Source organism: Phacochoerus africanus, chromosome 8 (assembly GCF_016906955.1).
Source record: "Phacochoerus africanus isolate WHEZ1 chromosome 8, ROS_Pafr_v1, whole genome shotgun sequence".
In the NCBI taxonomy this organism is placed as follows: domain Eukaryota; kingdom Metazoa; phylum Chordata; class Mammalia; order Artiodactyla; family Suidae; genus Phacochoerus; species Phacochoerus africanus.
The window spans coordinates 89,495,054-89,507,660 of NC_062551.1; the positions used below are offsets into that span (position 1 = coordinate 89,495,054).

Below are 12,607 nucleotides of genomic sequence, written 5' to 3' on the forward strand. Positions count from 1 at the left end.
ATAGGAAAGTAAATGCTAATAGAAAAATCAACGCTAATTTACAAGTAAATTCACACATAAAAAATGCATGGGCCACTAATGACATCATAAAAGGTTAACCTAGGTAATAAGCATTTTCACTTTTCAAGCGGATGGTGTTTTTGTTGTCTTAACTACCTAGTTTTGTGGGAATAAAACATGCTCTTTGATTTGTTGGCAGACAAAGTGGCAAGAACTGTCTAGAGGGGTAGTTGACAATCTTTATAAAAAGCCTTAAAGATCACACATTTCCTTTAAATTGGCAATTGTGTTTCTATCTATTCTAAGGTCATGGAGATGTGGTAGACATCTCTATACGATATTGAATTACATTCATGAGAGTGAAAAACAGGAAACAATCTAAATGTTCAATAATAGAGAATTCATTACATAAATTTTAAATAACTATACGATAGACTATTATGCCATCATGTAAAAATTCTATTAGACAGGAAAATAAGGACAGAGAAATGCTCACAATGAACATTTTAATAAAAATACATATATCGTGTTTAATAAAATATGTAAAAGATGAAGTCTAAGTAGATATAAAGACGGGAAGGAAATGCATTCCATCTTTTCAGTGGTTCTTTCAGGGTGATTTTTATTTTAATCTTCTATGTAATAATTATTTTGTCTTGCCTCTAAGTTTCCTACAGAGAAAACGCAGCATGTTTATAATCAAAAAAACACACTGGGTCTCAGTATCGACCCACAGGGGAAGGCTACACCACTTGGAAGGCCATGTAGACCCAGCCTGGGGGAGGGTGGCTTTTGAGGCCCCCTCCTACGTGTTGGGTGTGGGTGCAGACAGCACCCGCATGTGACAAACAGGAAGGTGGCCCCTTTCCTTTCCGCCTGCCACTGGCGCCCCCACCCACCACCCTCACCTTGCTGGCCCGGCCCTGGGTACCTGTGTGGGAGCCGGACAGGGAGCTGAGGAGCCGAGAATGTTGGTCGTGGCCATCGTGCACCTCCACCACGTCATTGAGGGCCGTGTGGAAGAAGGCAAACTGTCCAAACACCACTGCAGGAGAGACATTGTGGGCTGGGGGGTGTCTTGGGGGAAGCCTGGGCAGGCATGCGGGGGGCGGGGGAGACCTGCAGGGCTGGGGGCCCCGTCCCAGGAGCAGGGCGACCTCAGAGGATGTTGGTTCACGGGGCTGACTGCTTGCTGAGACTTCCTACAAGCTGATTAGTGCAGCGGCCAGACACCAGGCACAGGGACGCAGGGAGCTGAGAAGGGCCCAGCTGGCATTCTCCCACAAGGGTCCAGGTGACACAGTGGACTGCATCCAACAGCCAGGCTGGTACAGGTGGAACCGAGCTACCGCTGCTCCTTTCTCAGGTGGCAGTGGCGGCAGCTCCTCAAGGACATGGAAGAGCTTTCCGTCACACCCCCATGTTCCATGTGCTCTCAGGAGCCTGCTTTCCTTTCCTTTTCCTCCAAAGATCCTGCTGATGAGGGCAAGCCCCGGATACAAGATCTTAAGAGGAGTGAGGGGGAGGGGAGCAGCAGCCTTCTCCGTGGAATGGGGGAACAGTGCTACCTCCTTTCCTTCTGGCAAGTTCAAGGGGAGAGGCAAGATGACGTTAAGCACCTACAGGCCAGGTATCGGGCTCGCCATGTACATCATTTCTTCAACCACAACTCTTCCAGATGTCCGCACATTATAGACAAAGAAACTGAAGTCGAGTTGCCCAAGGCAGCTGCCCAACTCAGCTCGCTCAAGGGTGGGGGTCAAGTTGCCCAAGGCAGTTGCCCAACTCAGCTTGCTCAAGGGTGGGGGTCGGAAAAGCTGGTGGACCATGACCTAGATGAGTCCCCTTTCAGATTAAGACCCAAGGGTCCTGCCATTTGATGGCTCTCAAAAGGTATTTCCTCAAAAGTCCCATCTCTGCCAGTCACTGTGGGAGGGGCTGGGGTTACTAACACTGCTGGGCCATGGAGGGCACAGCTCCAGTTCAGAGTCTGGTACATTCTGCCTTGTACTGGTCTCCCAGTGGGCCAGGTGCCTCTGAGAGCAAGGACCAGGGTAAGCCCTTCTTTATTTTGGCTCAAGCCTTGAGCATGTAGGAAGTAGGCTGTGTGTTTGTGTGTGTGTGTGTGCATGCATGCATGTGTGAGTGTGTGTGTGTGTGCTGTGTTGGGGCAGGAAGGGACTCAAGCCATGGAGTTGGCTGCCTGAGGAAGAAAGCATTTGCAATGATGAGTCCCGCAGTGAACGGCATAAGAGATTCTCGGCTCTCAATTCACAGGCAGAGAAGCAGCAGGGGCAAGAGCCAGCTTTGGTACCCTGACAATGGGCAACGAGTGAGGGGTGGTGACAGGGCTATTTCCACCCTCCCCCCTACAGAAGGGATGGACACATCCCCTGCTTTCACAGAGGATGCGTGCTGGTGGGAAGAGACAGTCAAAAAAGAAGAAAAGAAAGCACTTAAAGTAACTAGATAAACAAGACAGTTTTGGATAGTGTTCAATTCTAGAAGGAATGGGGAAAATTGATAGGGCAAGGCTGGCCACTTCAGATAGGGGGTCAAAGAAAGATCTATGGGGAGAGGATGTTAAAGCTGAGACTGGGGCTGGGGACAAGTATTTCAGACGCCAGGCAAAACTCTGCACCTAATCTCTGCGCTCAGCATCACTAACAGAGAAGATGCTCAAGACCGATCACAGCCCCACCTAGAACCAGCTCCTCACATACAGGTTTCTGCTCAATGAAACTGCCCAGAAACTGCAAAGGCAGTGAGCTCTTTGTTACTGGAGGAATTCGAGTACAATCTGCAGGCCCGCCTAGCAAAGATTCTGCTCTGGAGGGCAGATGGGATCAGACATTTCAGTGCTTTTCTAACTGATCCTGTGGGCCAAAAGCTCCTGTCACCTAAGTGTGTTGGGGAGCGTGTGTCCATGCACGTGAGGTGTGCGGGTGCTGGCGTGGTGCTTGCTGGAAGGAGCTGTGGGTAAATGGTGGGGCTGGGAGTTTACAGAGGGCAGGAAATAGGTTTCTCTTAACTCCAGCTTCAGTTCCCAGCAGGGTGCGTGGTCCCTGGGAGGTGCTTAATGAATGGGTGCTGAATGATCAGGCCTCGCTCCCCGGGGCTCATTCCATCCTATCTTAGGGGAATAAGCCGCCAGGTCTCAGCAGGCTGCCGTTTCTCTAATAGATGGTCAGGACACCCGGCTGCCCTTGACCCCTCCATCACCAACCCTGTTTAGAAATAGTTGCTCCTCTTCATACAAAGAGAAGATTCAGGGAGAGTGCAGCCTAGCCAGTCACTGACTGCCCGGGTACAACCAGCCTCTGACCCTTGGGAACTTCCTGAATCCTCCAGGGCTGGCAGGACTCTCCACTGTCCCCACTGCTGAAATACTGCCAAGCCTGACTTCTTTCGTCTTGGGTCTCTTGGAATCTGGAGGCTTCTCTGCCTTCCCAGGGCACTGACCTGCTCCTCCCTTTTCTCTTGCTTATCCTACCAATTGCTGCTGGACCAGGCTCCGGCCGCAGATGGAACAGTGGAGTGAGGTGGCACCCAGTTCCATGCCACTCCTTCCCTTCTCCCTGCCCCTGCCCCACCACCCTTCCCTGGGTTCCCAATCCACCTGGGTCAGCAGAAGCTCTGTGCAGACCCGGGCTGTGCTGGGCAGCCCCCATGTACCTGCTGCCCTCTGCCCTGGCTGGTTGCTCCCTAACTGCCCCATCCCTTGGCTCTGGCTGCTCATTAGCATTCCTTCCTTGTGTCAGAGCGTATTCTACAGCCCGCTGCATGGCATCTGCACTCAGCTGTCCTGCAGGAGACTGCTCTGTTCGGTTCCACAAGCGGAGTGAATACAGTCGGGAGTGGGACTGGGACACGACTCGGAAGGGCCTGAAGAAGGAGTTGGAAAACACATAAACAAACATACAAAAAAATCCCATACCATAGTCCTTGGGCACGGTGACAAAATACAGGCAGATCTGTCCACTGGTGTAGTTCTGGGGATAGTTGGGGGACAGGACCACTCCGTCTGAACCCACGTACTGTCCCCCGCAGGGGGCTGAAAGAGAAATCAGGTTGAGGGCCAGGTGACCTTTGGGCCTCTTGCCAGCTGCCTGCCCTCTGTTCTGCTCCCTCCCAGTCTGAGCTTCTAGTCCTGGAGGGTCTGCTCTGAGGCCCAGAGTCACTAACGTGGAGGAGGAGAGTCCCGGGGACATTGCCCTGTCCAAGAACATATACCCTTGGCCTGGCATGTGGCCCGAAAACCACCCTGATGCTGTCAAGGGCCCTCCTGGGTGCCTGCCAGTCTCTGCCCTCTAACTGGCACTGGTCCCCGGAGGCCCAGCCCTGGGGGGCATTTTAGGAGCCCCTTCACCTACAACTGGGGTCTGGAGGGGGTCTGCCACCACTCGCTGATGTCTGCACCTGGGGAGTTAGTGTCTTCAGGACTACAGAGCCGAGGCTTCCCCAGAACAGCCCCATAGGGAGCAGACAGCCCACGCAGCCCAGCCATGATGCCCAGTCACACAAGGGGTGGAGCCCAGAGCCAGCCTCTCCCACTTGGGCAAAGGGGCATCCTTACTTTTCAACTTAGGTGGCCACCAAGCTCCTGAAGTTTCCACATTCCATCCCTTGTGTCAGGACCCCTGGCTAACTTGGATGCCCTCTGGAGTTAGCCCACCCTGCTGGCCTTAGTTTTACACATCTGAAATTTCGGCAACTTTCCCTAGGTCTAGGAACAATCTCAGGGTCACCTATGAGCTCTCACCACCCTGCTGTGGGATTTTGACATGTCTCAGGGCCACGGTTGAGATGGATCAGAGTGGGGGCGAGGACATGATGGGGTCTGAGAGAGCTGCCACGCGGACAGGGACCGCTATACCTGCTGAATTCCTGGCCATTCTCTTCCACAGCAAACCCAAGAGGCCCTCCTTTGAGAACCACGTCCTGCCTCCTCTCCCGCTTCAGCCTCTCTGGTCCTGTCCCTACACCCTCTGCCCTGGCCCCGGCCCCGGCCCCCACCACCTGTGCACACTGGCCGGGGATGGTTCCACACAGGCTTCCCATCGGGCCCCAGGATGCAGCTCAGGGTCGAAGAGCCCTCCACCTCATAGCCCCCGTGGCAGTAGTAGGTGATAGAGGAGCCCAGCTTCAGGTCGGACCCCACTCGAGTGCCGTTCTTGATGGAACCAGGATCAAAACATGACTCCCGTGGGTTTTCTGGAGAAAAGAAACACACACACACACACAGGTCATTAGTGGCCTGATTCCAGGGCGCAGCACCTACGGGGAGACCCCGACTCTAATTAGCCACAGAGCACAGGGGGATTTGGGACTTTGGGACTGAGGGGCCCATTCTCTTTGGGTCTGGAAATCTCCCTATATGTGGTTAGAAATCTAGGGCCAGAAGTCATTTTGGAGCGTGAGATGTCCCTCCTTCTTCCCACGTCCTGGCCCAGCCCCACCAAGGAGGGAGCTGCGGCTGAGCCTTGAGGCCCTTTCTCACCCCTGACTCACGCCTCCCAGGAGAAGCTCGCCTGCTCTGACTGGCAGGGCTCACAGTCCCTGGATGGCACCTCCGTTGTGACCAGGCCACTGTGGGAAAGGTCAATGCCCAGGCACCGTCCATCTCTGCTCATCTTTGCCCCTCCACCCTCCGCGGGGCAGCCTTCCAGCTTCCCGTCTCTGCGTGGGAAGCGCGGCGGCTCCTCTTCTCTTCCTTTTGCAGACGGCTGTGCCGCTGGCGGGGCAGGGAGGTGGCACTGACACCAGCTCTGCGGGCTGTCAGACAGCTGTGCCGCGGGCGGGGCAGGGAGGTGGCACTGACACCAGCTCTGCGGGCTGTCAGACAGCTGTGCCGCGGGCGGGGCAGGGAGGTGGCACTGACACCAGCTCTGCGGGCTGTCAGACAGCTGTGCCGCGGGCGGGGCAGGGAGGTGGCACTGACACCGGCTCTGCGGGCTGTCGTATCCGTACCTTGCAGGCACTTCTAAGTGTACGGGTGCCGATATTTAGACGTAAGAAGAAAGAAGGAAAGCCCACTTGAGCTTCTGGAATAAGTCCAGGCCTCCAACACTGTTTTCCAGGGCTTGGCACTGGGGTACTGAGTGCTGGCTGGCTTATTGAAACAGCAGTATTTTTTTCATTTGACTACGGATGCTTGTATGTCTTCCCAATCAAGCATACCGTGATGCGCCTAACAGGCATCCACTCTGTCCCGGTGCACTGAAGAGGGAACTCATGCTGCCTGAGCCCTGGAGAGTATTAGCCAGGGTCTGAGTCTCTGGAGAATGGCACCACCCCACAGCCTCCCTTGCCAGAAGGAGCCACGCCTCCTAAGCGTCTTGGGAGCCAGAGTTCACTGCCATCCACTGCGGCCTTTCCTCATCCTTCCTGTTCCAGAACCACCAGTGCTCAAGAGGCCTGTTGTCAGGGCTGGGCAGGCTCAGGACAGAGCCAAGGATGGTCAGTGTCAGGAAGATTCAACTGAGTATCAGGGTTCCATTGGAATCTCCTGGAGGCTATACTAGGGAGAGATCTAGTGATGCAGATTCACCAAGCGGGGGGGGGGGGGGGGGGGCGGGCATAGCCCTTGCAGAAGGAGCCAGAAAGTCCAAGAGCAGATTTAAGGAGGAAAGGCCCAGCACAGAAGGGATTAGAGTTCAGAGATGAATGGGTCAGGAGGAATTTTGCTAAGGGCTGTCCTTGTCACCTGAGTACCTTTAAACTACCTGTACAAAAGGCAGTCATGGCTCGAGGGTGTTGTTCAGCTGTCCATCAGCCTATCCACTGACAGGATGGGACTCTGAGAGTCTGTGATCCAGTCAAGTTTAGACACTCTTGCATTTGAGCCCTTAAGATGGGATAGCCCTGCCTGCTGTCTTCGCCTATAGCTTAGGCTAGAGCAGTCCCAGACACACTACTGCATTTAAACTTAAGTGGGACCCAGAAAATGGTCCCTCACCTAGCAACAGACCCCTCGGTGGTTGCCTCATGTGCCCTGGGATGTATTGCCTTGATGCCTATATCCAATTTGTCCTCCCCCAAAGCTTAGTGGCTCTGGCCAGAATGCAACTGACTACAGGGTGGCCCATTTGTGAATTGCAGAGATACAGGGAACTGTTACCAGGTCTTATAGTCTTATATTTCATCTGTTCTTGTTATAAACTCACAGTGGGTCAAATCTTATTTGAAGTTCAGAAAAATTAAGTCACTTGGAAACAAGTTCACGTCAGAGGCAGAACAAGCTGTGGTGCCCAATATCGATTTCCCCACCCCCTCGTCCTTAAATAGTGAAACCCAGGTTTTATCCAGGGTACCAAGGCACCGGCTAAGATCGACACCTTCCAGCCTCCCAGGCAGCTAGGTGTGGCCAAAAAGAAGTAAACACAGGCAGGTCAGATCACTGCCTTTCATCTTAGAGGAAAAGCCAAAATCCTTGCAAGTTGACAAGGCCCTGAACCTTCTGCCCAATCCTTCCCTCTATGACCTTGACTCCTATTGTCCCCTTGCTAACTCTGCTCCAGTCACATTGGCCCCTGTGTACAGGACATTCCTCATCCACATGGCTCCCTTTTCACCTCTTTCAGGACTCAGCTCACAGTCTCCTTCTCAGTGACACCTCCCCAGCCAGCTCTTTACAATTGTGATATTCCTCTCCCCAGCACTCCCCAGCCCCCTTCCCTGCTGTATTTCTCTGCACTTGAGCTCAACACTATCTCATGCACCATATAGTCACCTTATGTTTTCTATCTCCCTCCACTAGAATGTAAGTCCCATGAAGCCACTGTTCCAGTTTTGTTCACTGCCACAGTCCAGTGCCTGGCATATGCCAGGCACTCAAAAAATATTTCTTAAATAGTTCCATGGGGGGCTTCTAGAAAGACTGCTTCAGGGAAGGTGACTCAGCCAAGAGAATGCTCAATGACCCTTCCTCTCCCCACAGTTTGGAACTCAGACATGATGGCTGGACCTCCAGTCGCCACCTTGGGTCCTAAGATATCTTTGAGGATGGGAGCCATGGAGCATGGTCAAGCAGGACAAAAGGAGCCCAGATGGAGCCATCTTAACAGCCCTGGGTGGTAATCTTCAGATTTCTTTTATAGGAAGAAGAATAGATTTCTACCCATAGATATAAACAACTGTGCTTTGGGGTAACTGCCACACCGGCATACCCAGCTGGGTATGGCTGCCCTGAACTTTACACCAGAAAGTCCTTTCCTCCCCTCTCTGTGTGGCAAACTCCTACGCTTTTCAATGCCACCTTCTCCTAAGCAAGTGTCCTGAATGGTGCCTTCTCTCTGGCAGAATTCCAAGATTATAGCAGACATGCCATTATCTTAGTACGTTGGGTAAGTGTATTTCTTTCAGTGGATTCGGTGGGTTCTAGAGAACAGAGATCAATCATCTATTTCTCTCATAGCCCTGGCAATCAGCACATAACTTGGCACTGGGGCCATCTCTCTTTGGCACATACAAGGGGTTTAATAAATAGATGCCGAATTGATTCGCTGGGCTTAGAAAATCAACAACCACATCAGTGATTCCAACTGCAGACTCTATTCTAGCATCACTCACATGTCAGAGCCAGAAGAGCTCAGCATCCTAAGCATCATCCCATTAATAACAATGACAAGGCTAATGATAATGACAATGATGTTAGCCCCTTACACAGGAATATCACATCATGATTTTCAAAGCACTTTCCAGTCTGTTATCTTCTCTGTGTCTCACAATGGCCTCTGCAGCGGGCAGGGCCGGGTATGCTCCTGTTCAGGTTATAGAGGAAGAATGTGATGATCAGAGAGGCTACATGCGTTGTCCAAGCCATTCAACTATTAAGAGAGAGAATTAAGACCAAATCAGGTCTTCAGGAGGCCGAACCAGAGCTCAGCTGTGAATGATAAAACTAAACGACTAAAGCATCATGATCATAATAAGCCCCAAGCCCTCCAAAATGGGAAAGAACCAGATTCTTTTTGTTCTAATAGATAAGACCTATTTCCAAACACCGTAATCACACACACAAAAACTGATAACAACAACCCAAACAGTAGGGAACTGGTTAAAAGGTGGGATGACAGCCATCCACTGAAACACCAGCAACCTTTAAAAAGAATAGCAAAAGTCTTGGAATACTGATATGGAAAGATGCCTGAGATCTATTGTTGGGGAAAACCCAAAGGAAGAAAAAAAAAAAAAAGCCAACCCATGTTACAGATTAATATTTATTATGTGATTCCCATTCATATGGAACAGGGATCTGCAAACTGCAGTCCATTGACCCACTGCTTGTTTTTGTAAATAAAGCTTTATTGGAACACAGCACACTCATTTGTTTACATATCAGCTATGGCTGTGCAAGCCTTACAATAGCAGAGCTGATGGCAATAGAGACCATTTGGCCTGCTAAGCCTAAAATATTTACTCTCTGGTCCTTTACAAAAAATGTTTGCCAACCTCTGGTATAGAATGTATATCACTTTATATGTATAGAAAATATATGAAATAAAATAATAAACTATTAATACTGGTACTTCAGGGGAAGGTCGTTTCGGGGGTGGTTAAGTTTTTAGAGCATGTCTTATATGCTTCTGTATTGTTTAAACATTTCCAACAGACATGTTCTTTTTTTTGCCTTCTTAGGGCCATACCCGCAGCATATGGAAGTTCCCAGGCTAGCGGTCCAATTGGAGTCATAGCTGCCAGCCCACACCACGACCACAGTTAATACCAGATCCAAGGCACATCTTCAACCTACACCACAGGTCTTGGCAATGCAGGATCCTTAACTCACTGAGCGAGGCCAGGGATCAAACCTGTGTCCTCAAGGATACTAGTCAGGTTTGTTTTCGCTGAGCCATAATGGGAACTCCAAACACTTTACTTTTAAAATAAGCATAAATGAAACGACTTCCACTTTGATTTAGAAAGGCAGACCATGGCAGAGCTGAGTGGTGGTAGTGGTGATGGTGGAGGCAGAAGCGGAAGTCTGGTGGGAACTCCTTGACCTACAGGGTCCAAGGGCTTGAAGGAGAAAGTAGTGAGTTTTTAGTACCTTTCCGTGAAAGTTGACTCATTGTGGTCTTTCCTGAGTTATTTCAGATTCTCTAACCCTTGCTTTGAACTCTTCTTCTTTCTATTTGAAACCCTTCCCACTCCTGATCTTGCACAGGGGGCTTCTTCTCAACCTTTAGGTCTCTGTTCAATTGTTACCTGCTTGACAAGGCCTTCGCCATTCTGAATGGGCTCCCTGTTTCTCTCTCTCAGCGTAATTTGTTCTTTCTCAACTTCTGCTTCTTGTGTGTCTACCTATTTACTGTTTCCTTCACTCGCCTTTACCTAAGGGTGAGGACCCTTTTGCTCACCGCTGTATCCATCACATCTAGCACAGGGTGTCGCATGAAATGGGAGCTCATTAAAGATTTGTTGAGTAAATGAGTGGTTTCTACACATGTGCACAGAGGTCCTAGCCTGTCCCTGCCCAAGAGGAGGCCACCACACCTGCTGCAAGATGAGAATAAAGGTCCCTCCACCCATCCTACTAGTTTCTCTGGCCTGGAAAAATACAATAAACCTCCCTGGGACACATTTTTTTTTGTCTTTTTGTTGTTATTGTTGTTGTTGTTGTTGCTATTTCTTGGGCCACTCCTGCGGCATATGGAGGTTCCCAGGCTAGGGGTTGAATCGGAGCTGTAGCCACCGGCCTACGCCAGAGCCACAGCAACGCGGGATCCAAGCCGCGTCTGCAACCTACACCATAGCTCACGGCAACGCCGGATCGTTAACCCACTGAGCAAGGGCAGGGAACGAACCCGCAACCTCATGGTTCCTAGTCGGATTCGTCAACCACTGCGCCACAACGGGAACTCCCCACATTTTAAATAACTATTCAAGAGACAGGAGCCTTTTCATCCCCTTTGCATCCTTCTAGCAAAAGGTAAAACTACCCATGAAGGCTGCATTCAGATAAGAAGGGCTCCAGAGCATGGACTAATAGAAGTGCACAGTTGACATGGCTGCATTCAGAATCATCTCTTAGGAGGCCCACCCAGAGGTGACTGAGAGGGCACAGCCACCTTCCAGGAGCAACTGAACAGAGACACCTACAAACCCACTCTATCCACCTATCTTGACCTTATAATTAGGTGGGCCTCCAACATCTCATTTGCAGTAGGAATACCTGTCAGCCTAGGATGTGAACTCCATGGAGTCCAAGACTTTGTTTTATTCCCTGCTCTGTTCTCAGCCCCTAAAATAGTGTCCGGCACATAGTAGGTGCTCAATAAATATTGAGTGAACAACATGAATCAAAATGCCTAATCTGCTGATGCTCCTTATGCAAAAGCCTAATCGCATGACACTGCTAGGTGGACACCTGACTTAAGCCCGGTCCATCTGATGGTCCTTTGGGATTGGAGGTGGGCATACAAACTGGGAAGTGCTTCAAAGCCAAGAGTGAGGCAGCCCTACTGTTGGAGGAGAATGGAGAAGCAATGAAAACTGACCTGCAGAGAAAGGCGAATGTGGCAAGTACTCAGAGAGGAGCAGGGAGGAGACAGGGTGGTCCTGGAGATAGAGGAGGGTAATTTTGACCTCTGATTCTCCATCCTGATTGTCACCCCCCTGGGAGGTCATGCTTCCTGCCCTTGGGCTCTTGTTTTCTAAAGATGTGTTCCCTTTCAGTGTTAAGTTACAGTGAGTTTTTGTTATCTCCGTTGTTAAACTATAGAACAGTTTTTAGCTTAAATCAGGTTGGCTATTGGTTGTTTTCTTATAACAAAGTCTTCTTTTTGTCTCAGGCTGGTTTAAGTGTTCCTGTTTTTCCATATTTTTATAATAAATTACTCCCCTTTTTTGCTTAAGTTGGTCTGAGTGAGTTTCTGGATAGGAATTGAATGATCCCTCATTAAGATGTGACTAAATTGCTCCTGATTCCCCCATGGGAAATGGGTAGGAAATGGGGAAAGGCCACCCTGGGTCAGAGAGCAGTGTTCACTGGGCTAGGCCTGCCTGGGTCTGAAAACATCTCCCTAGATGGGTCCTCACTCTTCCCAAAGCAGAGCCTCCAAAGCCAAAGCTCCGAGGAGACCCAGATCCTCAGCATCAGTGGAGCCTTAAGATTCTACCTTTGGTCAGAAGAGGGCATCTCCATAGATGAGGCCAATTCTTCTTTCCTAAGAATCCATACCTGCCTCAGTGTGCCAGTCCTCAATGGGCTACCATGTCAATCACAGGTGTTCCTTGACTTACAGAGTGCAGGGAATCTAAATTTTTTTCCCCCATTTGCTTGTCTATCATTTTTTAAAAAAATTTTATTGGAGTATAGTTGACTTCCGATGTCATGTTAATTCCAGGTGCATGGCAAAGTGCATCAGTTATATGTGTGCACACATCCATTCCTTTTCAGATTCTTTTCCCATATAGGTTATTACACAGTATTGCATAGATTTCCCTGTGCTACACAGTAGGTCCTTATTCCTTATCTGTTTTATATATAGTAGTGTGTATACAGGGCATGCATATGCACACATCACAAATATTCATATATTTCCCATATATGTGTGTGCAAAGAATCATATTCATAATTTATATATTCAATAAATAAACAGAG

General features: G+C 50.0%; 1 protein-coding gene across 1 annotated transcript in view; it reads right to left on the reverse strand.

Moving 5' to 3' along the window:
- CSMD2 (CUB and Sushi multiple domains 2) overlaps positions 1–12,607 on the reverse strand; it is a 648,967-nt gene that overhangs the window by 132,635 nt on the left and 503,725 nt on the right. The window contains exons 30-32 of the mRNA XM_047793175.1: positions 5,020–5,214; positions 3,938–4,054; positions 932–1,045 (exon numbers count right to left, since the gene is read on the reverse strand). Of these exons, the coding sequence (XP_047649131.1) occupies positions 932–1,045; positions 3,938–4,054; positions 5,020–5,214 (426 nt within the window). The remainder of the gene's footprint in view (positions 1–931; positions 1,046–3,937; positions 4,055–5,019; positions 5,215–12,607) is intronic.